General features: G+C 56.6%; 2 protein-coding genes across 3 annotated transcripts; both read right to left on the bottom strand.

The window, feature by feature from the left end:
• Positions 1-134: 134 nt before the first annotated feature.
• LOC100914278 (tubulin alpha chain) lies at positions 135-5858 on the bottom strand. The gene is given in 7 exon segments (XM_031949061.1): positions 135-526; positions 2220-2549; positions 2551-2638; positions 2640-2733; positions 2736-2838; positions 4769-4917; positions 5774-5858. Coding segments are annotated over 7 exon segments (1146 nt in total). The 3' UTR covers positions 135-229.
• A 3478-nt stretch (positions 5859-9336) lies between these two features.
• LRRC74B (leucine rich repeat containing 74B) lies at positions 9337-23607 on the bottom strand. 2 transcript variants are annotated; one of them, XM_031949027.1, is made up of 10 exons: positions 23008-23607; positions 21627-21768; positions 16365-16507; positions 15910-16042; positions 14371-14577; positions 13226-13335; positions 12192-12307; positions 11377-11455; positions 10723-10818; positions 9337-9817 (listed from the first exon to the last, which is right to left on the bottom strand). In XM_031949027.1, exons 1-10 carry the CDS (start codon positions 23353-23355, stop codon positions 9722-9724), a joined length of 1470 nt encoding a protein of 489 aa, XP_031804887.1. In that variant the 5' UTR covers positions 23356-23607; the 3' UTR covers positions 9337-9721. The 2 variants fall into 2 exon arrangements, with proteins under 2 accessions (XP_031804887.1, XP_031804888.1); XM_031949028.1 differs by lacking the exon at positions 23008-23607 and adding an exon at positions 22170-22466.
• Positions 23608-24850: the final 1243 nt, after the last annotated feature.

Raw genomic sequence — 24850 nt, 5'->3', positions numbered from 1 at the left:
CCCAGCAGTCCTAGGGGCCCAAGCAGGGCCTGAGCCCTCCACTCAATGGCCCCCCAGGAGGGAGACTCCTCCCACGAAGATGGGCACCTATGGCCCAGGATCCCAGGGGTTTGTGGGTAACAGAAAAGACCAAACTGCTTCAAAAGGGAAACATTTATTCGTAAACAAATATGTAACCAGTTATACTTGTGGGGGGTGGGAGGCAAGGCTCCCCAGCATTCCTCTTCAACTAGTACTCTTCCCCTTCCTCAGCCTCGGCCTCCACCGAGTCGACGCCCACCTCTTCGTAATCTTTCTCCAGAGCGGCCAGATCCTCCCGGGCCTCCGAGAACTCGCCTTCCTCCATGCCCTCCCCCACGTACCAGTGGACGAAGGCCCGCTTGGCGTACATCAGGTCGAACTTGTGGTCCAGCCGCGCCCAGGCCTCCGCGATGGCCGTGGTGTTGCTCAGCATGCACACGGCCCGCTGCACCTTGGCCAGGTCGCCACCGGGCACCACGGTGGGGGGCTGGTAGTTGATGCCCACCTGTGGGGGGAGGGAAGAGCAGTGTGAACGACAGCCTGTGGCTCAGCCTATTCTCCCATGAGGAAACTCCTCTCCAGGCTCCGTGGCACTGAGGCAGGTGCGGCAGGATGGGCCTGTGGGACGCCTCTGCCTTCAGCTCTGCTCCCACTCCCAAGGCTGCCTTCTCTGAAAGCCCAGATCCCTAGGGGAGGTCAGCCCCCGGCAAGGACTGCAGCCCCCCCCCCCAGCCACCTCAGTGCAGGCCAGAGGCACCCAGAGGGTGAGGACAGGTCTCTGGGACGGGACCAGGACCAGGGTATGCTGAAGGGCATGGGGAAGAACAGACATGATCCTAAGTATCTGAGGAGGCGACGCCCAGGAGGGTCAGCGCTGTGGCTCCTTCTGGAAGGGGTCTCCACAAGTGGATCAGGCCGGGCCCCATCACTATTGATTTCACCAAGGGAGCAGAAGCTTCTGGTAGGGGGTGGACAGTGACCCAGAGGAGGAAGCAAGGCTTAATGACGGCTTAGGGAAGCATCGCTAGGCCAATGTCCAGCAAGGTGAGGATGGGGGTAGGTGGGTCAGAAGCCCCTTATAGTGGCAACAGAAGCAAATTGCCTGACAATAGCAATCCCCCAGCTCAGGCTCAGAGCCCCGCAAGGACGGGCCCATCTGGAAGGGAAAGGCAATTCCTCCATCCCTCCATGCCTCAAAACTCCCTGCCGCCCCCAGGGACAGAATAGCGGGCACGTCGCGGATCACCACAGGCCAGGGCTGGAAGGGAGTCCAGGCTCAGCCCCCTTGTCCCTACTCCAAATAATCCTTGGAACACCTCATGATGGGCACGAATGGGAAATTCGACAGGAGCAATGCAATGGTGTTCGTATCAGCACAAAACAATAGCTTGCTTGGGGGGGGGGGGGCGTAAATTGATGGGAAGCACCAGGTAAGTCGGCCACTAAAAACACCTAATCTGATCTTGGCTGCCCCAAACCCCTGAGCTCTGGTCAGCCTCTGGGTCCACAGATGGCAGTGGCTGCTGCGGCCTCATTAAACACTGGGTGGCCAAAGCTACAGCAAAGACAGCTGGGGGTGAGAGGGGTCCTGCCGAGCCCTGGGGCGGAGGCTTCCTTTCCTTGGTTCCCCGAGCCCCTCAAGAGCCCCTCAGTCTGCACTGTCCCTGGAAACATCTGCCTCTTCTGAAAGCAGATTTTCAGGAGGACACACCGAAGAATCTCTTTAGACAGACGGTGCCCCCAAAAGAAGGGGAGCTATGATTTTTAAGTGGCCAATGCCCGGGGATGTCAATGGCTAAGCCGCAACCTGATGTCAAGTTAAGAACAGGAGCTAGGCCGGCGCCTGAGGCGGTGCTATGGGTGGCCACCCTGGTTCTCAGCAGATTCTGAGGAGCAGGGGCAAGCCAGAGAAAGAAACCCGACTTTCTTCAGCAACTCCCACATGGAACCTGCAGCGTCCTATACAGTCTGGGATAACGCCCCAAAAACGTGCTAACTTTGGACTTGAAGGAAATGACCTTGATTTCTGGCTCTCAAAAAAACATGCCCAAGGAAGGACATAGTTTTTGTCTATAACACGACAGGGTGCGCTGGGTGCCTCCTCATGCTGCTCTGGCTCTAAGTCTGGGGTCTGGTTGTAAGGCCCTGCCTGCTGAGTTAGTGGCTTCCTGCCCCCAAGCCCAGGGACCCTGGCTTACCTTGAATCCCGTGGGGCACCAATCCACAAACTGAATCGTGCGCTTCGTCTTGATGGTGGCGATAGCGGCGTTGACATCTTTGGGGACCACGTCCCCTCGGTACAGCATACAGCAGGCCATGTACTTGCCGTGGCGGGGATCACACTTGACCATCTGGTTGGCGGGCTCGAAGCAGGCATTGGTGATCTCCGCCACGGACAGCTGCTCGTGATACGCCTTCTCGGCCGAGATGACCGGAGCGTAGGTAGCCAGGGGGAAGTGGATACGCGGGTAGGGCACCAGGTTGGTCTGGAATTCCGTCAGGTCGGTTCCCGCCCGCGGGCCAAGGAGGCCGGATCGAGGGGCATTGCCCAATCAGACGGTTCAGGTTGGTGGGGGCGCCGATGTCGGCGCCGCATTTATATGGCCGTTGTCGACCTGAAGGCCAATCGGGTGTTCAGGGTCGTGGGGTGGTGAGATGGAGTTGTCGGCTCCACCCCTGCTTGGAACCTGGGCCCGGGGTAAATGGCAAACCCAGCTTGGACTTCCCAAATAACCCGAGCCTTTCCAGACGAGGCCCCGGGCCTGTGCCTCCTCGGCTGGGAAGATGAGGGAAGCCCTGGAGCCCGTCCAGATCAGCCTGGGAACAAATGCTCACTGGGGCCCGCGTGTCTAAAATCCCCCCAACTTTCAGCCCCTCCTTCAGAACCCCCGCTGGACAAGCCTGTTTAAGAAGTTAACTGGGGGCCTGCCCTTTTTTCAGTCATGATGACCGTCAGGCAGAGGAATTTCATTCCCCCCCCCCAACATTCCAGACCAATCTCTGTTCAATACAACGCTGACTACCTTTGATGGGGGGGCACCCTGAAACTGTCCTTGACTTTTAAGCCCGGGAATTCTCCTGACATACCCACCCTTGGGGCAGCATGGTTTCATTAAGATTTTTGGGACCACTTCCTACTTAAGCTTGAACTTAGTGGTCTCATTTAGCTGGAGACCAGATCTGATATGTCTACTGAGTAGTAACTGTACTCTCTTTAGTTGAAACTTTTTTAGTTTCCTATTTAAAAAGGGCAATTTGGGGGTTTTTTTGAGGGGCCCAAAGCAGGACCCGCCTTTCAAGGAACCTCTCCTTAAAACTGCCTTCAGGACCCCTGCCCCGAAGACATTCTCTTCCGGTTAACACCCTTATCTCTCTGAGGATCTTGCCCGTGAAGAAGTCATTCTAGCAAAAGCTGACTTTTCGGGTCAATATTTTTCTTTCATGTTGGTGCCAACCAAGGAGGGTTTCCACTCTTTGTCCCCTGACTGCACATTATGACCATTTAGGTCACTGGGTTATTTTTCTCCCCCAATTGAAAGCGATTATCCATGACCACCTAAGGGAAGCTTTTTGCCCAACCAACTCATGATGCTGCTGACAGTCTTTTGCTTATTTTCCCCTATCCAGCATAGGTGAACCAATAGAATTATTTGTCTTTGGTAGAGCTGTTCTTTAATGTATGGATATCTGGTCCTATAAAATTGGGGCTCTGGAAGAAGCCCCATCTCAGATTGTGAGGAAGAGCTGAAGACCCTTTAATAAAGGGCCACTGCTCAGAGCTCTGCCTCAGTGTCTCTTGTAGGTGGGATGATTTTAATCCCTATAAAGGCATCCTGCAGGCAGGGGGCGGCTTATTTTTGAAACCCTTGCCCTTCCTATCCTTTAAATGCATCTCTCAGAACAAGTGTTTGCTGAATTCCAACCCCTAATTCTAGGTGCTCTGGCTGGTTGTCAGGGGTGCTGACTTGTCAGGGATGTCTCCTTGGTATCTGGTGTGTGCCGGGCCAGCTCCCCCAAGCTCGGCTTCTCTGTCCTCTGTACCAGCTGCTAAGCCCTGCCCCAACAAGCCTTGTTCCGGTGAGGGCCAGGTGGGCATCACTTCCTCTGGGCAGCCTCCTCCATGTCTCCCCCTTCTCAAATCTGGTCCTGCTGCCCCCTCCCGCCCGCTGCTATGTAAAAGGTCTCTTTAAGGGCGAGGGACTTCTGGTTTTCTCCTTGTGTTCCCAGAGCCTTATTAGGCATGGATTTGGGGGCAGCGTGTGTGTGTGTGCACGTGCGTGCAGGTGATACAGCACCAAGCCTTGAGTCGGGAGGACCAGAATTCAAATCTGCCTTCAGGAAGTTGTAAGCTGTGTGACCCTAAACAGCTCATATACGTTATGGGTTTTGCAAAACCTAAATTATTTGGTTTCTTCCTCATTTCTCATGGGGCCCACAAGGGGTGGTTGTCTTATCAGTATTTCTACTGAGTTTATTCTTGCCAAAAAACCCTAAAATATCATGGAACCCAGGACCCTCAAATCCAATCAAATGTATGCTGCATAAGTGAAGGATGGTCCCATCGCTGGTGCAAAACCTGATGCACAGAACTGGACACTCCTGAGAATGCCTTTGCCTCTGCTTTAACTTTAAATCTTGTCCAAAGTTTTGTGCAGCCCCCTCTCAGCCTGGAAACAATCGTCTTTCCACTTGTCTGTGGCAACAACCAGGGTCCCACTCTCCTGCCTCCTTGTCCCGGGGCTCTTACCAGTTTGCGGATCCGATCGAGGACCAGGTCAACAATCTCCTTGCCAATGGTATAGTGGCCTCGGGCGTAGTTGTTGGCTGCATCCTCCTTTCCCGTTATCAGCTGCTCAGGGTGGAAAAGCTGCCTGTACGTGCCAGTACGGACTTCATCTACGATGAGAATGAGTGGGGGGCTGGTTACTCCATTTAGCATATTATGTTAATTGGGCTTAGACGCTGAAACGGGCATACTCAGGGACCACCATGACGCTGATAGAGAAAGAACTACTTCTCGAAGCCAGATGATAAAAGACTTAACTGTGCGGGAGCGCTAAGCACTACAAATCCCTTCACAGTTCTGAAGGATTAAATGGACTTTTTTAAATTAGCAGAGTCAACACGCACCACAACGTAATTACAGCCAGACCTGTCTTCAAATACTGGCAAGGTTGTCATATGCGAGAGGAGGATTACATTTAGTCTCTTGGACTCAGGAGAGAACAACTAGGACCCGGGGGTATCAGCCACTGGGAGGCAAGTTCAGGCTCCACTTAAAACATCTCAGCACTTTTTCCAAAAGAGAAACAAAGCGCTCGCTGTAAATGAGCGAGCCGCTCCTCACCAGAGGCGTTTGGGAGGGGGCTACAAGGACTTCTAGGGATGATGCAGCTGCGAGTCCTGCCGGGAGCCACAGCTGGACTTTGGGTCCTTGTCCCCGGGCACCCTGCGGCCTCTGCTGGGTAACCTCGCCCCAGGCCGTGTGCCAGGAGCAGAGCCACAAAGCCACAAAGGGAGTGCGGGCCAGAGCTCGGGCCGGGACGCTCCCCAGGGGCTTTTATGCAAGGGCGCGCTCCTTTTCCTGGGCATGGAGTTAAGTGGGCTTTCACCCCGCACCAGCTTATCTACGGGAGGAGAGGCCTCACTGAGGCGGCTGCGGACGCCCCTCATCCCCGCCGCTAAGGAAAGACCGCCCGGGCCGGCTGCTCCCGCCCACCTGGCCCAAAACCCTCCTCGGGCCAGTACCTACCCACGACGGTTGGCTCAGGTCCCACAAAACAGCCTGGGCCTGCCCGCCCGGCTCGTGAAGGCTTAAAGGAATCGCCCCCCACCATGGTCTTATCCGGGCATCTGACCATCATGAATTCCTTGGAAAACCGCCCCGCGGGTTTTTCGAACCCCAGCCTGTCCAACGTGGATGGAGATGCACTCACGCTGCAAAGCACAAGGGCAGTCACTCTCCCTGGCGGGGGACCCCCCCCCACCTCCCGGGGAGGGCAAGGCGCCCGCGCCGGGAGACGGGGCGCCGCTGGGGGCGCGCCGGGGGGCCGACGGCCTGGGGTCCGCCGGGCGGGAGGGACCCGCGGGCGGGCTGAAGCCGAAGGAACCCAGGGGGGCCCAAAGCGGCGGCCCCCCGGGGAAATAGGCCGGATGGGACCAACAGCCCCGCTTGGGGAGGGGGCAGGCGCCTTTCGTTTAAAAGGACCCGGGTCCGGGGTGCCTCGCGCCGCGGGGACCCCCCACAGCCCGGCTCCTTCCCGTCGGAGGCAGGGCGCAGGGGAGGCGCCACAGGCCCGGCTCCCCCGCCGCAGGGGCTCAAGCAGGCCTTAAGCCGCCTTCCGGGTGCCCGGCGCCAAGGCCCGTCCCCCCCCTTCCCACGTGGGGGCCTGAGAGGGGGAGGGGGCTCCCACCGCCCCTGGGACCCGGACAAGGAAGCGAGGCCCTAACGGCAAACCGAGCCTGGGGCACCGGGAGCGCCCCCGCCCCTCCCCCTCCCCGGGCAGCGCCCACGGGGCGCGGGGAGGGGGAGGGGAGAAGCGGAGGAGGAAAGGAGCCGGGGGAAGAAGCGGCGGCGCCGGGCCGGGCTTCGCGGGCCCGCCGCCCCCCTGGGGGCGAACCGCCCTCAGCCCCAACGAAGCAACCGGAGGGGCCGCCCGGCCCGGGCGCGCCGGCGGTTCCGTCCTGTTGGCCGGCCGGCCGGCCCCTCTTGGCTGAGCCGACGGGGCGGCGGGCCAGAATCAGGCGGGGCGCGGGCCGGGCGCGGCGCTGGACGCCGGGGACGAGTCACGGGGGGGCCCCCCTCCCCTCCCCCTCTGCCGTGGCGGTGGGTGGGCGTTGAGGTGGTTTAAAAAACCAAAAAAACCAAAAGACCCGCGTGGCTTCGGGCCGGCGAAGCCCGGCGACCCCCCTCCCCCGGTTTGGGTTTTTCAAAAAATGGGTCCGGCTCCCCAGGCAAAGCAGCCCGGGGGGCCACTCTCCCCTTGGCCTAAGGTCCGTCCTGGGCGGGACCTCCTGGAGAAGACACAAGGCCCGGCCTTTCCCTGCTCGCGGCCTCGGCGGGACCCCCTTGCGCTGGCCCGGGACTCGGCCGCGAGGTCACGTGCTCTCCCTCCTTCCCAGGTGTTAGGTCTGGGGAGGGGGAGGGGGCGTTGGATCCGGGCCCGGGCTTGTGTGGGGGCTTGGGGCTGTCCCAGCAGGCATAAGGCGCGGCCCGGGGTTTGCCGGTGTCCCGAGGCGGCTTCCCCTTTGACAGGTGGGCACCCTGAGGCCTGGGAGGCCTGAGCTTGGCCAGGGAGGGGCTTCCCTGGGGTGCTGTGCTGGGCGGGACTTGGAAAGCTACTTCCAGCTCTGCCGCCCCTCCCCCATTTCTCTGCCTGCTTCCGCCTCTGTAACCTAGCCACCTGCTCCGACAGGGGGCGCAGTCATGGCCACGCCCACGGCTTCAGACACAGAGTTGTGGCCACGCCCATTGCTTGGGGCACAGACTCATGGCCACGCCCACTGCTTGGGGCACAGGCTCATGGCCACGCCCACGGCTTCCGGCACTGAGTTGTGGCCACGCCCACTGCTTGGGGCACAGACTCATGGCCACGCCCACTGCTTGGGGCACAGACTCATGGCCACGCCCACGGCTTCCGGCACAGAGTTGTGACCACGCCCACTGCTTGGGGCAGACTCATGGCCACGCCCACGGCTTCAGGCACAGACTCATGGCCACGCCCACGGCTTGAGGCACGGACTCGGGGCCACTTTCCCACGCTTGGGGTGGGGGTTGGGCCCTTTGGCCCATCTAAAGCCCCATGGAAATGCCGCTCCAGGGACCTCCCCTCCGACCCTGCGGGTCACAGAAGGGCGCGGCCCAGGGCCACACGAGGGGGAGGCGGGGCCTGGAACCCGCGGCCCTTCCGTCCCGCGGCTCTCCGGCCCCTGGGGGGGAGGGGGGAGGGGGGAGGGCGCACAGGGGCCAGGCAGGAGGCCCCGAGGGCTGCTCGGCCCAGGACCCCCCCCCCCCCAAAGGCCTTGAACGCAGGAGGGGCTTAACCCGCGCTGGTGGTAGGCAGCCGTGGCCTTTTCATTAATGTGACATTTTGTGCCCAGACTGGGCCCCGTTGCCGACTCCCCCTTTTCTTCTAGAGGAAACCACCATTCTTGGGACACTTGTTCAGTGCAAGATGAGCTAGGAACCACAGAGCAGCGCATTTAGGGTTAGGGTGTGCCCGGAGGCAAGCGGCCCAGGGCAGGCTCCCCATCCCCACAGGTAGAAGCTGCACAAGCACCACCAGGCCGTTGTAAAGGGCCTCCGAGGAGGGTCAGCCTCGCCTCATCCGTGAGGGCCCTGGGAGGCTCAGCGCGGAACTAACCAGAATCCCGCCGTCGCAGCCCTTGGAAATGGGCCTGGGTCAGAGGGAGGGACAGAGGACTATGGAGAGAAGCTTCCAGGCTTTATAGACAGAAAGAACCTCCCGGGTGGTCTTGGACACCCCCATTTTACAGGTGAGGAAAACCAAGGCCCCGGGAGAAGAGGAGAGGGACACAGTGCCCAGATTCTCAGACTGCAGAGCTTGGATTCTCTTCATTGAGACGGCTGCCTCTGGCCAGAGGCTGAGCAACCATTCAGTGCCTACTGCATGCAGGCCCTTGGCATGGATGGCACGGCTCCTGCCCTTGGGGGGCTCACAGTCTCTTGTGATGGAGGCATTCACGGGTGGGCTGGGGGGTTTGCGTCACCCTTGGAGTGGGTGACAAAGGGAGTGGTTCAGTCCAGGTCCATGAGGGAAAGGGAAAAGGGACTGGGGAGCAGGGACTGCCGCTGCCCGCCTGGAGGTCCTTGGGGGCCGTCAGCGGGCCATGGCAACGGCTGTGGGGGAGGAGCCGCGGCCCCTTTCTACCTCTCCCTGCCAGAGCCCATGGAAGCCTGCAAGCAAGGTGCTGGTCCCTCCCTGTGGGTTCCAGGCCTGCCCAGTGTCCTGCTTGCTTCTCAACAGCAGCTGCCAGTCCTGAGCATCCCTCATGTCCTCACCTGTCGGGTGCCTCCACCCGTACTTGCCTGCCCGGGCTCTGAGAAGGGGGAGCCCTCTGGTCTTTGGGGTGCCCACCCCCCAGGGTTGTGCCAAGGGGCTGTGAGGGTGGGAGCTCTTGGCGGCGTCCCGGCCTCTGGCCTAGATGTACGGACCCCTGTCCTGTCCGGGCCGGTGAGCTCCAGGTTGGGAAGAGCCGGAGCTGGGGCGGGGGAAGGGAGTGCGGGAGCCGTGAATTTGGGGCCCCCCAAAGCTGGGATACCCCCCATGCAGTCAACACAGCAGACACTGAGGGTACTGGAAACAACATTAAGGCTTAGTGAGAAAGGGGTGGAGGGGAGAGGGGAGGGGCGGAGGTTTGGCCTCCAGAGGGCTGGGGAGCCCAGAGCTCTCAGACAACAGAACAGAGGCGAGAGCCATGGGCGAGCTTTCCCCAAGCAGACAGCAGCGGGGGCGGGCAGTGGGTCCCAGGGACGGCGGGCCGGACTTCCAAGGGTGGCTGGTGGGTGACTGTCCTGAGTCCTGGCGCGGGGAAGCTCTGTCCCGGAGAGGCCCAGAGGGGCACGTCCATGATTCCAGGGCACCGGGGCCCGGCTGCTGCTGGGCCCTCTCGGGAGACAGGGACGATTCCTGGGACTTCTGGGTGGCAGGTGATGGCAGCCGCGTTCCAGGACGTCGGTCTAGGCCCGGGGGTTGCCATGCTTGATACAGAGCTGGGGAGAGACCTCTTTCATAGAACAAGCCAGGTCCTCGAAGTCTTTGTTTAGGTGGATGTCCTGCAGGGGAGAATGGCTCAGTGAGTACTGCGGGCACCGCAATGGGCCCCGGTCTGAGCTGAGGGGATCCCCAGGCTGGGCCCGCTTTGCCAGGTCCTGCCTCTTGGCCTGACAATTATAGCTTGGACTGGCTATAGCTGGCGCTAGGGGGCACGGGGGGGGGGGCTGGAGTCAGGAAACATCTTCCTGAGTTCAAATCTGACCTCAAACACTCCGTCGTTGCCAGACCCTGTTTGCCTCAGTTCCTAATCTGTACAATGGGCTGGAGAAGGACATGCAAATCACTTCTGTGTCTGCAAGAAAACTCCCAAGGGGCTCACGGAGAGTCGGACTTGACTCCCGTCCATAGCGTGTGTGCTGGCTCCCTCGGCAGATCCTAAGCTGGGGGGTGGGGGGTGAGGCAAGAACTGCCTTGGCTAAGTTTGCTCTTGACAACAACAATCCTTAGTGCTTCACACAGCGCTTGCCACCTCGGAGGCGCTTGATGAAGGAACAAATGAGCAAATGAATGAATGATTCCCTGATGAAGGTCGGTACCATCTCAGCCCCCCACAGCCATGGGAGCTGTTATGGGGAGGAGGATGATCCAGAGGCAAAGGGGAGGGTAAATGGGGACCCCCTCCTGCAGCCCCTTCCAGGACTGAGGTTGTGACTCTGGCTCTACCCCTTTATTTTATGCATAAGGGAGAGGGAGGGGAAGATGCTCCTGACCCGGCCCACTATGGAAGAGATGCTTCCCAGATCACTCCTACCCTGCTCCCTCCGAGGCTGGCTTTTCCCACCAGGGGTCGCCTGCTCTGCTCAGGGATCCCAGAGGCCTTGGCCCAGCACCACACAAGACACTTAACGCTTCCATATGTTGGAATTAGCCGAATTATTCAGCCCCGTCCCCGCCTCCTAATTACCGAGAAATCCAAAACCATGAGCCCCGAGTATGGATTCATCTGGACGGCCCTGAGGATGCTGAGGCAGCCCTCGCTCCGCATGGGGTTCCTGCCCATCTGCAGGGAGAGAGGGGGCGATCAGTCTCGGGTAGAGGGGAAGTTCGGGGTTCAACAGTCACTCGGACATTCGCCCAGCCTGGGACCACAGACAAGCTACTTAACCTGTGGGAGCCTTGGTTTCTTTGTAAATTGGAGACAACCCGCCTCACTGGGGGCTCAAGTGAACTAAGGGATTCAAGGAGCAAACTCCGGACTGGCAGCCAGGGTCTGTCCCTCCACAGTCCCATAGCGCCCCCTCCTAGATTCTCGGAGCAAGGGGGATCTGGGGGTCACCCAGGGCAGCTCCAGCAGGGTTTGGAACAGAACAGCCCCGCTAAGTGATCCTCTTCTCCGGATGCTCTCGGGACCTAGAGAAGGGGGGTGCCCACTACCTCTCCTGGTACTCCCCAGACCCATTCCTTTCTTCATGGGGCACCTCCAAGGTCAGGGCCCGGCCCTTTCCTCATGGGACATCTCCGGGTGGTCAGAGCCCGGCCCTTTCCTCATGGGGCATCTCCAAGGTCAGGGCCCGGTCCTTTCCCCATGGGACCTCTCCGAGGTCAGGGCCCAACTCACTGAGAGGCTCCTCAGAGTTCGGTTTTCACTCAGTCCCTCGGAGAAGCGCAGGGCTCCGGGCAGCGAGATGCGGTTGTTACTTAAGAGAGAAGAGGAAAACCAGCTACTGATCCCTCAGTGGCTCACAGGGTGGTGGAGACCCCAGGCAGGGGCAGAAAGGGCCTGGGAATTTCGAGATGGGGAAACTGAGGTCTGGAGGGGGATGATGTCACATGGGTGCCAGAGGGCAGGGAGGGCGGTCACCACAAGGGGGACATATTCACAAAACATCAGGATTTCCTATTTCCTTCTATCCGGGCCTTGTGCCCCAAAGGCGATGTCCAAAAGTAGGGATAAAGGCCGAGGGTGGAAGTGGGGTGGGGGGTGTGGGGGAAGGGCAAGTGAGCGCAGGGACGTGGCATATAGAAATGTCGATGTCAAAGCGTTTCTGGCTTTGCAGCCCTTGCAACGAGTGCCAGGCGCATAGTAGGCACTTTGTAAACGCCGGCTGAAGCTGCCTCTGCCCTCCACGCCCCACCTTGGCTTGTGCCCTCCCCTCTGGGATGCCCCCGATCCAGCAGCAGCCTGGACATTGTATCTCCCTGGGAGGGAGGGGCTGTTATGGTTCCCATTTTGCAGTTGAGGAAACTGAAGCAAACAAGTGAAGTGACTTGCCCACGGTCACATGCTCGTAAGTGTCCAAAGGTTCTAGATTTGAACCATCCTTCCACCTACTTCCAGCCACTCTCCGTATTTTGTCTGGGCAGATCCTGCAGAGTAAGCCCCTCCCCGGGAGGGCGGGAAAGGGGCGGGGCCACGAGGGGCGGGGCGCTCACTTCATGTTGAGCTCCTCCAGCACGCCATTGACTCTCAGAGCCTCCCCCATGGCGGCCGCTCCCTCGTCACCGAAGCCATTGTAGGAGAGGTCCAGCACCCTGAGGTACGTGTTGAGCTGTGGAATTAGGACAGACTGGCCAGTGAGGGCGCTGAGGAGGAAGAGGAGGAAGGGAGGGGGAGAAGGAGAAAGGAGGAGGAAGGAGTGAAGAAAGGAGGAGAAAGGGGAGGAGAAAAAAGGGAGAGGAGGAAGAAGAGGAAGGAGGAATGAGAAGAAAAGAGAAGGAGAAAAGGGAAGGAGAAAGGAAGAAAGCGAGAGGAGGAAGAGAAAAGAGGGGAAGGGGGAAATTGGGAAAAGGAAGAAGAAAAAGGAAGGAAGGAGGAGGAGTAGGGGAAGGAAGAGAAAGAGGAAGGAAAGAGGGGAGGAGGAGGAGAAGAAAGGAGGAAGGAAAGGAGTAAAAGGGAAGGGAAAAAGAGGAAGGGAGAAGGAAGGGGAGGGAGAGGAGGAAGTTTGAGAAAGCGGGAGAGGGGAGGCGGAAGAGGAGGAAAAGGAAGACGGGAGGTGGTATGTTCTTTCTTTCACTGAGCCCTGGAGAGGGAGAGAGGGCAGCTTGGAACGGGGAGGGAAGGGCTTTGCCAACTGGTTTTGGGGAGCTCTGGGGACCACATAGGAAGGCAGGACTCCCATTTGGAGGGTGGCCTGGGCTCTTGGGTCCACAAATGCCAGGCTCTTGGGGCTGGGAGGGCGCCCAGAGGCCGCTGATCCAAGTGTCCCCAGTGTGACCCAGGACCCAAATGGTCATCCTGCCCTGCTTGGATTGCCCGGGTGAGGGAGTCTGCCCACTGGCCCACACCCAGAGCCACCTGGGGAACGCCTCCAGGAGGAGATCGTCCTCTGCCAGGGCCAAACGTGGAGCCTTCTGCCCAGTGGTCCGAGCTGACTCTGGGCTGAGTCACCGACATGGTCCCCGGCCTGCATGGTGGGTGGGTCTGGGGCCCGGAGCAGCTGGCGGGTGGGGGTGGGGAGGGGGCCTACCCCGATGCCACGGGCGAAGATCACAGCTCCGGAGCCCCGCAGGTGGTTCCAGCTGAGATTGAGCTCCTTTATGCCAATGTTTTCTGCCAAGGCTGGCCCGAGTCGCTCCCCTTAAGGAGAAACAGAGTCCCAATGTCAGTCCCCTCGGGGACTTCCATTCACTTCTGCCAAGGGGATGGGTAGTCAAGGAAAATCCAGCAGGCCCCAAATGGGGGCCCCAGCCCAGGGGCTTGCCCTCTCCTGAGCCCCACCAGACTGGCTCCACTGTGTCCCTTCAGCGAGTTCTGCCATCTATAAACTGGAGCTCGCCCCGGGACCCTTCCTCTACCTTCCTCTCAGTCGCAGGTGGTCACACAGACTGTGTTCTCATGCCAGTTTTGACCTCTCCAGGCATTTGGTTCCGGCTCAGTAAAACCCTTGCCACAAACAGCACGGTTAGGTGGGCCCAGCTTTCCTCAGTGTGCCCCATGAGGCTCAGGAGGGAGCATGAGCAGACTGTCCCCAGTCTGAGGGGAAACTGAGCTCTGCCATGTGCCTGCCCCTTAGTAGGAGGGAATTCCCTGCCGAGGGGAGGAGGAGTGCCTGAAAAAGGCCGTCAGGCCGGAAAATGGCTGCCTGGGGTCACTGGCTAACCCTTCCTGAGGGGCAGGGGGCTGCTAAGGGAACTTGGTGAGCCCGGGACACTTGGGGCCTGGAGTCCCACTCATACCAAGAATCCTGTGACATCACTGAACCATGCAAAACCGCCAGCCTCCACTCGGAGGCCTCCGGGGATGGGGAGCTCACTACCTCCTGAGGCAGCCTTCCCATTTGGGGGAGCGCTAATGGCTAAGTTTTTCCAGACGTGAAGCCCATATTTGTTGCTTTGGGGTCTCCTGTCATGGCTCTTCCCTCTGGAGCCAAACAGAGCAAGTCTGATCCTCCTCCAGGTGGCTCAGCAGGGTCCCTGCCTGCCTCCTGGAGTGGGAATCGGACACCTGGTGAGCTGGAGGAAAAGGCAGCCCCGAGGTCATAAAGGTTTGACCCCCAGGCTTGTGACTCCAGGCCTGGGGCTGTCAACATGGCCCCTGCTCTCTGGTCTAGGACCGGCCCCTCCCTTGAGGGTCACTCCCTCACCCACTTCCCCTCTGGCCGTGGCCTCCTACCAGCCTCCTCATCCAGAAGGTTGTGGCTCAAGTCCAGCAGCTCCATCTTGGTGTTGACCATCAGCGCATCGGCAACGTCTTTGGTGGCGTGAGTGCCTAGGTCGCTTCCGGATAACCGGAGCCGGCGCACAGACGTGTTCTCCATCAGGGCGGCGCACAGAGCCTTGGCGCCTTTGACCCCCACTTTGTTATCAGACAAATCGAGATCTGATGTGAGAGACCCGGGGGACGGACGTCAGCGGGTGTGGGCAGAGCCGGGCGGGACTGGCCTCCACCCCTGACTGGAAGGTCTGAGTGCGTGTGTCACCTTGGGAAGATCACCCAAGTGCTCAGGATAGTTTCCTCTCCGGAAGAGGCTCTAGTTCTCTTTACCCTCATTTAATCCCAGATGATAAGGCCTAAGGTGTGAACTCGGGGCATCTTTTACAACATGTGGACCCCCTTCTCTGGGGGATTTGAAATGAACAATCCCAGTGCCCCAAGGAAGGCGGCCGCGCTTCCGGGTGATCCTGAGAGAGTTTGAGACACGGGCACACACGTTCCACACACACCTGGGCAGAGACAGTAGCTGAGGCCAGAAGCAGAGAGGGCCTCTGGGAGAAAGGAAGAGAGCTGCCTATGGCTGCAGGGGGGGCTGGCCCTGGCAACTTAGTACCAAGATTTAAGTAGAGGGGCCTTTGGAAGGGAAGAAGAGAGCTGCCCATGGCTGCAGGGGGGGCTGACCCTGGACATTGGAGCCATGGAAAGGTGGGGGGCCCTGGAGCCCATCTGAGCAGCCTGGAGGTGGTGTACCTTGGAGGAGGGCAGAGCTTGGTGAGGGCTCCGTGAGGACAGGAAGGATGTTGGGGCCTTGGAGTTAGGAATGGCCTTGGCCACGTGTCTTTCCTACATGTTTGCCTCACTAACCCTGGACTCTGTGCTTGTGTCCGCTCTCCCCATGGACAGTGTGTGTCCCCTGGGGTTCAGCAGGATCCCTGGCGGTTCGGCAGAAAGCAGCCCCCCCCCCAACTCCCCACCAGGGGGTCAGAGCAATGCAGAGCCAGCAGGGGCAGTGGCGTCCAGCGGAGAGAGCCTGGGTTCTGGAAGGAGACGCTCTCCTTTCAGGTCTCACCCCGGCGATTACTGCTCGAGACCACCTTTGTTTTCTCTTCTGGACATGGCTGCCTCCACGGCTCCTTCCTGATTTCCATTATGAGCCCATGATCCCCATTCCTTAACCTCCCCCCGGCCCAAGATCTTCCAAGCCCAGAACTGTGGCCCCCCGAGGTCAGACCCTCGCTCCAGACACCGGAGGATGACAGCCCCCTCCTCAGCATGGGCGTGCGGGGCAAGGGCAGAACCCAGAGAGCCCCTGATGCCATTATAATGACCTGTAACGAAGGGTCTGGGGCTGAGCCCGGTGGTTGGGGACGGCCCCTCCCGGCCCAGGTGAGCGAGCCGGGCTCAGGCCTGGCTGGGCCGGGCATCCTGGGAGGGCTTCAGCTTTCCCATCTGTGGGCGGTTCTAATAGTGCTCGTGCCCCCCGGCCCGAGCCCCCACCTGCGATGAAGCAGTTTTCCTTGAGCATCCCGGCGATGGCGACCGTGCCCTCCTCGTTCAGCCAGTTGTCACTCAGATTCAGTCTCACAATGGAGGTGTTGTTCATCAAGGCCAAGGCCAGGGCCTGGGCCCCCTGCAACACAGCACAGGCCTAGGAGGGGGAGGGGCTGGGGGGGCGGCGAGGCAGGCGCTTGCTGGCTCCAGGACACGGACAGCTCCCTTCTCTAGTGCAGCAAAGCTGGGCCCGGAGTCCGGCGAGTTAATGGGAGGAGTGGGCCTAGGGCTGGTCTCCCTCCCTCCCTCCCTGCCCCCCATCCCAGGCCAGGGCTCTGCCCACTGTGCCAGTTTCCCTGTGGTGCTCAGAAGCTAAGGGGAAACTGAGGCTGGTCACAGAGACGGGGCCCCTGCCCCCGGGGCACTCTGCAGGGCCCACAGCCCTGCCAAGGTGTCTCTACCTGAGGCCCCAGGCCGCGGTGCTTCAGCATGAGCTCAGAATCGTGCATGTGGTGAAGGAAGGAGGAGATGGGCACCACACCGTAGGCCTCACAGGCCGCCAGGTACTGGGACCTGCCGCTGAGGTCGAACAGCCCCCTGGGCTCTGTGGGGGAGACATGCAGGGGGCGTGTGAGGGAAGGGGCCTAACCATCATTCGAGGCCCCCCTTAAAAACAAAAGCCAGAATCTCTCTCCGACCTAGCCTCCGTTTCAGTCCAGGAACATTTATTAAGCACCAACTGTGTGCTAGGCCTTGGGCCCGAGTCCCTGTTCTGGGCGTGTGCTCCCCAATTCTAGGAAGCCACAGAAGGTTGTCAAGCAGGGGAGAGACTGGAGGCAGGACTGGACTTGTAGGAAGGGTCCAGGCAGAAGGGAGTGTCTGAACCAGAGTTGTGTCTGAGTGATTAAGAAAATCAATGTTATATAGGGTCACCCTTTAGCAGCAAAACATGCCACATAATAACCATTTTTCACAGCTGATGTTGGTGAGTCTGGCTGCTCCACACTTTCCCACCTCTGAGCCTTTGCCTTGATATGCCATGCCTGCCCTCTCCCTCCCTCCTCTTCCTACTCCTCTGCCTCCTCCTCCAGGAAGGCCTCCTGGATCCTCACTTGGTGCTTCCTTCTAGTAAAAAATGAGCTTCCTCCCTTGGTTTCATACCTGCTCTGTGGACCACAGAGTCATAGAATCAGAGCTGGACTCTGATTTGTTCCACCCTCTCCTATTCCAGAGAAGGAAACAGGCCCAGCAGGAGGGCAGGGACTTAGCCTCAGGTCACACAGCAAACCTCAGAGCCAGGATTCCAACCCAGGCCTTTAACTCCAAATCCAGGCCCCTTCCCTCTGCTCCCACTTCAGCACTTTGTTTCAAAAATCCTTGGACAACATCTACAGACCGACTAAGGGGACAGAAAAGGGATTCGAGAAATGCAAATGAAAACAACTCTGAAGTAGCACTTCCCACCTATTAGACCAGCAAAGAGGACAGGAAAAGATACTGTTGGAGGGCACGTAGGAAAACTGGGACACTAATGCACATTTGGTGGAGCTGGGAACTGATCCAGCCATTCTGGAGAGCAGCAATCTCCCTACTAGGTCTGTATCCCCAAAGAGATAAAAAAAAATAAAAAGGAAAAGGACCCACATGTTTATATTTACAGCACATCTTTTGTGGTGGCAAAGAATGAGAAACTGAGGGAATGCCTGTCCACTGAGAAATGGCTGAACAAGCTGGGTATATGATAGTTATATGATAGTAATGGATATCATTGGGCTAGGAGAAATGACGAGCAGGCTGATTCCAGAAAAACCTGAAAAGACTTACAGGAACTGACGTAAAGGGACGTGAGCGTGGGAGAACGTCGTTCACAATAACAACAAATATTGTCTGATAATCAGCTGTGAAAGACTTGGCCATTCTCAGCAATACAAAGATCCAAGACAATTGCAAGGGACTTAAGATGAAAAATTGCTGTCTACCTCCAGAGAGAGCTGATCAGAGTCTGAATAGAGATCAAAGTCTACATTTTTAAAACTTTATTTCGGTCTGTTTACTTTCACCACATGACTAATATGGAGATATGTTTTGCATGATTGCACGTGTATAACCTCTACCAAATTGCCTTCTCAATGAGGGGAAGGGGAGGGACAGATGGAGGGAGAAAATTTAAAACTCAAAATTTTAAAAAATTAATAATTTGTTTCTCTATTAATGGGTAAAAATAAAATATTCACTAAGTAAATTAAAAACCTTAAAACAAAATAAAAATCCCAACCAGGGCCAGCATTATTCCTGTCCTTTGACAGAGAGCTTGCAGGACTTCCCCGAGGTGGGGTTTGAACGCCAATCAGTCATGACATCAAGTGCACAAACCGTGCTGCCTGTAGGAAAGTGCCTCCTACCCCACCAACCCCTCAGCCTCTGCACGGTTGTATCTGGAGAGCGTTTTCCAGGCATGTTGGAATGCCCGCTTCAAAATGTCCAAAAGGCAGAACTGAGAAGAGCAGAATACATTGAGAGCCCCAGCAAGTCTCCTCTAAAAAAGATCTAGACATTGCACCAGAACAAATGTCATGGGGAAATCTAAGGGAAAAAATAATGGTGAGTCATTTTTCCAGCCCTGGTGCACAGAGAGATCTGTGGACATCAGGGATGGGGTCTGCCCAGCATTTCCCTGAGATAAGAAATACTAAAACAAGCAAACAAAAACCACTTTATAGTGGGTATAGTACTTCTTGTATCTTTAGTGGGTGGAGGAGAGGTATAAGGAGAGAGAAAATTTGGAACCAATATTAAAAATCACATTCTAATAGATAAAAGACAAAAGATTGAGAAACGGAAGCAGCAGCAGCAAGAGATTTATAGTAAAAACAACTGAGGTGGAAAACAAATCGAAAAGAAATAATTTCAGAATCAGTGGACTGTGGAAAGACTTTAAGAGCTGCTGCTGAGTGAAGTGTGCAGAACCAGAAGAACATTGCACATGTAGAGGGCTGAAACTCTGAGAAGGTGTACTTGAATCAGACAGCAGAGCACTTAAAAAGCTAATCGGATGCGAGAGAATGGTTCTATATACATATATTTAGATGAAATGATGATGTGATGGCTTTCCTCACCATTGGTGCTTGCTGAATGTTTGGTGGTGAGGTAATAATAGTCAAGGATTGGAGGGCTGGGGGGGGGGGGGGAGGTCAGAGTCACTTGGCTGCAGGACAAGGAAGAGAGAGACTTCAGGCTCCAGACTCCGGAGTCCAGGATTTGTCTTTGGCGAGCCTCCTGGCAGCTTGCCTGCCTCCTTCACTTCTCCTCCTAAAGACCAAGGACTTGGACTGATCCCGAGGCCCTCCAGAGAGCTAGCCCGGACTTTGTAGTACAAAGTAATGAGATGATTATGTGATGATCAACTGTGATGGTCTTGGCTCTTAACAAGACAGTGGTTCAAGGCAATTCTAATAGACTTGGGATGGAAAATACCATCCACATGCTGAGACAGAACTATGGAGATTGAATGTGGATTGAAGCATACATAGTATTTTCACCTTTTTGTTTGTTTCTTTGTTTTTCCCCCTTTGATCTGATTTTTTCTTGCACAGCATGACGAATATGAAAGTATGTTTCAAAGCCATGCACATTATTTTACCTATATCAGATTGCTTGCTGTCTTGGGGAGAAATCTTATAAAAATGAATGTTGAAAGCTATCTTTATATGTATTTGGAAAAATAAAATACAATTACAAATAAAATAAATCAAATAAGAGGGGCACAGTGAATAGAGCACCAGCCCTGAAATCAGGAGGACTTGAGTTCAAATTTGACCTCAGACACTTAACACTCCCTAGCTGTGTGACCCTGGACAAATCACTTAACCCCAATTGCCTCAGCAAAACAAAAAAACAAATAACTAAAAATAAGAATCAGTGCACTATTTGAAAGCCATGACCAAAAAAGAGCTTAAACATTATATTTCAATACATCTTTAAAAAAACTGTCCATCTTTTAGAAACAGAGGACAAAGGGCCATCTCCTGAAACTCCAAAATGAAAACTCCCAGGAATATTATAGCGTTCTGGTCGAAGAAAAAATAGTGTAGTCGGCCAGCAAGCAATAATTCAAATACTGAGGATTCACTGTCAGGATCATATAAGATTTAACAGTAATCACGATGAAGGGGCGCAGAGGTTGGAATACTAGAAATTAAAGGATACGCAAAGGATACGGGCTTACAGCCAAATTTTGCCAATTTATCCAGCAAACCTGAATATAATCCTACTGAAGGCAGGGGAATGTGGATGGCCCTTTAAGGAAATAAGAGGACTTCTAAGCAATCCTGATGAAAAGACCAGAGCTGTACTGAAACTTTGAAGAGCAAACATAGCAGTTAAGAGAAACATAAAGAGGTAAATGTGAATGAAGAATAATGACCAAACAAGTATAAACTACTTCTGATATAGAGCTGATATTTGTGTCCCTCAGAACCGTATCATCATCAGGGACCACAGAGGGAATCTGATTAGACAAAGCCTGGGATTGTTCTGTTATGTCTTGATCTTAAGAAAAAGATGGAAAAGATGACACTGGGTTGGGGGAGGGAAAAAAGGTTAGGGAATATCATCTCACATAATTGAGGTGCTCAAGTAAAAGTCTATACAAACTCAGAAGAAGGTTATGGATGACTGACACTTAAACCCTCTTTCATCTGAACAAGACAAAGGGGAGAATTCACACACATGTACATATAGTTGGATTCTCTCAACAGGGAAATGAGCAGCTATGTGATGCAGTGGATAGAGAGCTGGAGTCAGAAAGATTTGAGTTCAAATCCTGCCTCAGACATTTACAAGTTGTGTGACTCTGGGCAAGTCACTTTCTGCTTGCCTCAGTTTCCTCATCTGTAAAATGAGCTGGAGAAGGAAATGGTAAACCACTTCAGTCTCTTTGCCAGTTAGAAAGAGGCAAAATTAAGGGAGAGATTATTTGTAATCAACAAACTCTAAGGATTGACAAAAACATTTACAGCTCTCTTTGAGGTAGCAAAGAATGGGAGTCTGAGGAGGTGCTCATCCATTGGGGAACAGGCTAAACAAGTTGTGGTATAGGCATATGATGACAGATTATCAGGCTGCATGAAATGATGGATGGTTTCTGAAAATCTGGGCAGACTTGTATGAACTGGTGCAGAGGGAAAAGAGAAGACCCGGGAGAACAATGGAAATAGTCCCAGCGATCTAGTCAAGTGAAACAACTTGGAAAGAAAGCGGAAGTCTGCTTGGCGGCTCACCAGCTACGATTTCGGAAGATTAATGATGAAACCTCCTTCCAATGGGGAAGTGACAGTCCACAATGGCTCCATATTTTACATTTATGCTCATTCTGTACTCTGGGTACATCTATATGTCATATAAAGTATTACTTATTATGTTCTATGTATGTATAACATACTATTATACTATATTATCCCCATATTAGTTTGAGTTATGTATTATTTATGTAACTATCATATATACCATGTTATTGATATTAAGTATATCAGATGTATATATTCTCTATATTTCTTCTGGCTGGAGTCAGTGGAGAAATCTATTTGCAATAAACATGTTTGGGAGGAGGGTCTTGCCTGGGAGCTGGGGAAGGCCCCAGTGTGAGGCTGCTGGAGGTTTGGGGAGGGGCCCGTGGTGAACCTCCAGGCCTGGAGTGGATGGGGGGGTGTGGTGGCCTTTGTTACCTTCCAGGTCAGAGGCCCCCTCACTATCCGACTCATTAGCTTCCTCCTGGCAACCTCTCAGCTCCCCTGGGTCCTCCTCCTTCCCCTGCACCAGGAAGTACTTCAGAGGCAAGTGGGTTCTGGAGTCATCCTCCGGCACCGTCTGGAAGAGGGAGAGCAAGGTGTCGGGGCCGCCCGGACTCTGTCTGGTCAGGGAGACCCCGGGCAGGGCTCGGAGGGGCTCGGGGCTGCGATTGGGCCCCTGCCACTGCCGGCCCGGGGCCGCCGGGGAGACCAAAGGGCAGACGCTGGCCTCAGTTTCCCTCTCTGCCAAATGCGAGGGCCGCCGTTCTGCATCCCCCCCGGCTTCCGAAGGCCTTGCGTCCTCGCGGCCCCAGCGGCCCCCTGGGGCAGTCGGAGACCCCCCCACCACCGCCCGCCTGCGCCGAGCCGCCTTCCTTCCCTTCTCCCTGCCAAAAGGAGGCCTTTAACGCTCCTCCCAGGCTGGGGGGCAGCGCAGGGCTTGCTGCCCGGACTCAGTTTCCCCCGCCGTACAATGTTGACCTTTAGCACCACTTCCAACTGCGCCTTCTCCCCGTTCTGAAGGGTCGCTTTCGGCTCCTGTCCCTCCTCTCCACGTGCGGTTCGGGGGGACAGCGCGGCGGCGGCCAGGCTCCAGGGCCCGGGCCGCTGGGACACTCCGCCGCCCGAGGGGTCCCCCCAGGGCCCCGGCTTCCGCTCGGCCAAGGCCTCCAGCAGGGGCATCCCGTGGCCTAGCCCCCGGCCGCTCATCGTCCCGGGCTGCTGGGCAAGTGGCTGGAGGCGGGGCTGCGTGCGGGCTGTAGCCGGGGCTGCGGCCGGGAGGACCAATCAGCGCGGCGAGCGAGCTGACGGGCACCCCCTGTAGCCAATGGGGGCCCGCGCGTCCTGCGTTGCCGTGGGAACTGCCAACAGCAGCCCGGGTGGGCCGTGGCGGGGGAGAAGTGTTGGAAGATGCTCCTCAGTCCTGCAGGACGTGGCGTGAGACGCGGTAGGGAGCGGGAGCGGGAGCGGGAGCGTCAGGATCGCAGGGAGCTCCCTACCCGCCGCGGCAGAGGAGCCCCGAGCTGTGCTGGAATAACGGCAGGGACCGGGAGCTCCCTACCTCCCGAGGCAGCTCTTTTCACGATAAAGCTCCGGCATCAGCCTAAATCAGACGCTTTGCAAACTCCCCCCTCCCCCTGGTTCTGCCCAGAACCGAGCTAACCCTTCCTCCTCCCCCTTCCCTGTGTCCCCCCGCTAGTCCGGAGCCGACGCTGTCCCCCCTCCACGGGATGGCCAGAGCTCAGCTGGGGCTCTGCAGGGACCTTCCTGCCTCCTCCCCGGCCCCGCCCGGGCTCGGCCACAGGCCCTCCTCACTCACTGGCTCCTCAGGAGCCTCCTCCATCCTCCCGCAGCCTGGGCTTTGTTGTAATTGAATTTTTAAAATGCCCCCGGCTTTGTGAGTCACGTTGGGAGAGAAAAGTCCGGACAAGAGGGAAAACCAGCACACGAGACTCGCTCTCCCGAGTTCTCCCGGAAGCGGCCGCAGTTCCTGCCCCGAGGCTCCCGGGCCTGCCGTGGCTCGCTGAGGCCCTGAGAAGCCCGGCCTTGCCCGGCCTGGTCTCGGTCCTCCCCGTGCTGCCCCATCCTCCCGGCCCCTTTCAGGCCGTGCTCTCCTAGAACAGGTCAGAACGGGCCGATGTGGCCCGAGCAGGGCCCGGCCCTTCATTCACGACGCTGCCCTTAGGGGGGCCCAAGGTGGGATTCACTGGTGATGCCCCTTAGTGAGCTGGCGGCCACCAGGCCCTCGAGCACAAGCCCCGGGGTCTCCGGGCAGCGGGAGCCGCTTTCTTGAGCCCGGGGAGGCTTTAACGTTTCAGGCTCGAGCCTGCCCGGAACGTTTTGGATCTCAGTCAGTCCTTCGTGTCCCTGGTGAACGTGAGGCTGGATGCAGAGATCCCAGAATCCCGCGGGATCAGTGTCGGAAGAGACTCCAGTCTGTTTTACAGGTGGGGAAACTGAGGGCCAGAGCCGTTAAACTCGAGAACCCATGGCCAGGATAACAGTAGCGATAACGTCAACACTTCACGTTTTCATAGGGCTTTGCTTAAGACAGCTCTGGGTCAGTAACGTAAATGTGCTAGAGGCAGCTTTGGGGGGCAATGCAGGGAGCTCTTGCCCTCGAGTCAGGAAGACTCGAGTGGGGACCTGGTCTCCTGCTGTCTGCCTCAGTTTCCTCATCTGGAAAATGGAGCACCATGTTCCCAGGGGATCCAATGAGATAATGTAAAATACGCTGCACATTTTCTGGCACAGATAAATGCTGTTAAGAAGAAGAATTGTTATCGTTACTGTTACAGATGAGGTAGCGAAGACTGGAAGAGTTCAAATGACTCGCCCATGGTTACTATGGGAACTTTGGATCCCACCGGGTAAATGTGGGCAGAGATGGGAGGAAGAAGAGCTTCCTCCTCTTGTTCTAGAAGCCGCAGCCAGCATTTGAACTGGAACAGCCTGAGCTGACTGGACAGAGGGGCTCGGGACAGCACTTCAGACACTGGGGTTCACCTCCCCGTGCCAGCCCCGATGTCCAAGGCTGGTCCTGTCTGATCCCCGGTGCTCGGGGCCCCTGAGAATGTTCCTGCAGGTGCCTGTAAATAAAGAAGTTCTTGGCACGGGCACAGCGCGATGGTCCATTTCTCCACCACTACCATGCGCCTGATGCAGGAGTGGAATCCAGATCCTGCCATCTTTCTCCTGCAGCCTAAAGACCCAGCTCGCATGCAATGAAGGGAGGGGGGCTTCTTTGTCAGGACGGATGGACTGGGTGGACTCCAAAGTTTCCGAAGTTTGGGGGGTCCAAACTACTCTCATCTCTGTCTCTGTCTCTCTCAAAAATGAGCAAAAAATAAGTCAAACTTCCTATTTACAGAAAAGAGTTTGAGAGGTGAGAAACTTCTTGGATATAAAGTCAAAAAACAAAATCAAGAAAAACTGTGAGTCATCAAAAAGAAAATCACATTTTTAGAAAATTAAAATAAATAATGAAAATAAGGCACTTAACTCAGCACAGTGTCTGACATGGGGAATCTGTGATTTTCCAGTGTCACAAAGGCCCCTGTCACGCCCTCTCCTGTGTCACTCTTAGCTGGGGGTTATCTCCTCAGTGGACAGCAAGCATCCCGAGAGCAGCGTCTCTGGGGCTTTTCTATCCCCGGCACCGC

This window comes from Sarcophilus harrisii, chromosome 1 (genome assembly GCF_902635505.1).
Source record: "Sarcophilus harrisii chromosome 1, mSarHar1.11, whole genome shotgun sequence".
Taxonomy (NCBI): Eukaryota; Metazoa; Chordata; class Mammalia; order Dasyuromorphia; family Dasyuridae; genus Sarcophilus; species Sarcophilus harrisii.
This window is presented reverse-complemented; position numbering and strand designations above follow the sequence as displayed.

Bases quoted from the DNA above. Each gene is read 5' to 3' on its own strand.
- LRRC74B (XM_031949027.1), bottom strand. From the start codon at position 23,355: ATGAAGGGCCGGGCCCTGCTCGGGCCACATCGGCCCGTTCTGACCTGT. The intron at 14,578-15,909 runs GTGGGGGCTCGG...CTCTCACATCAG, and splicing joins GGAAAACTGCTTCATCGCAG to ATCTCGATTTGTCTGATAAC. The intron at 10,819-11,376 runs GTGAGTTGGGCC...CTCTCCCTGCAG, and splicing joins GAACTCTGAGGAGCCTCTCA to ATGGGCAGGAACCCCATGCG.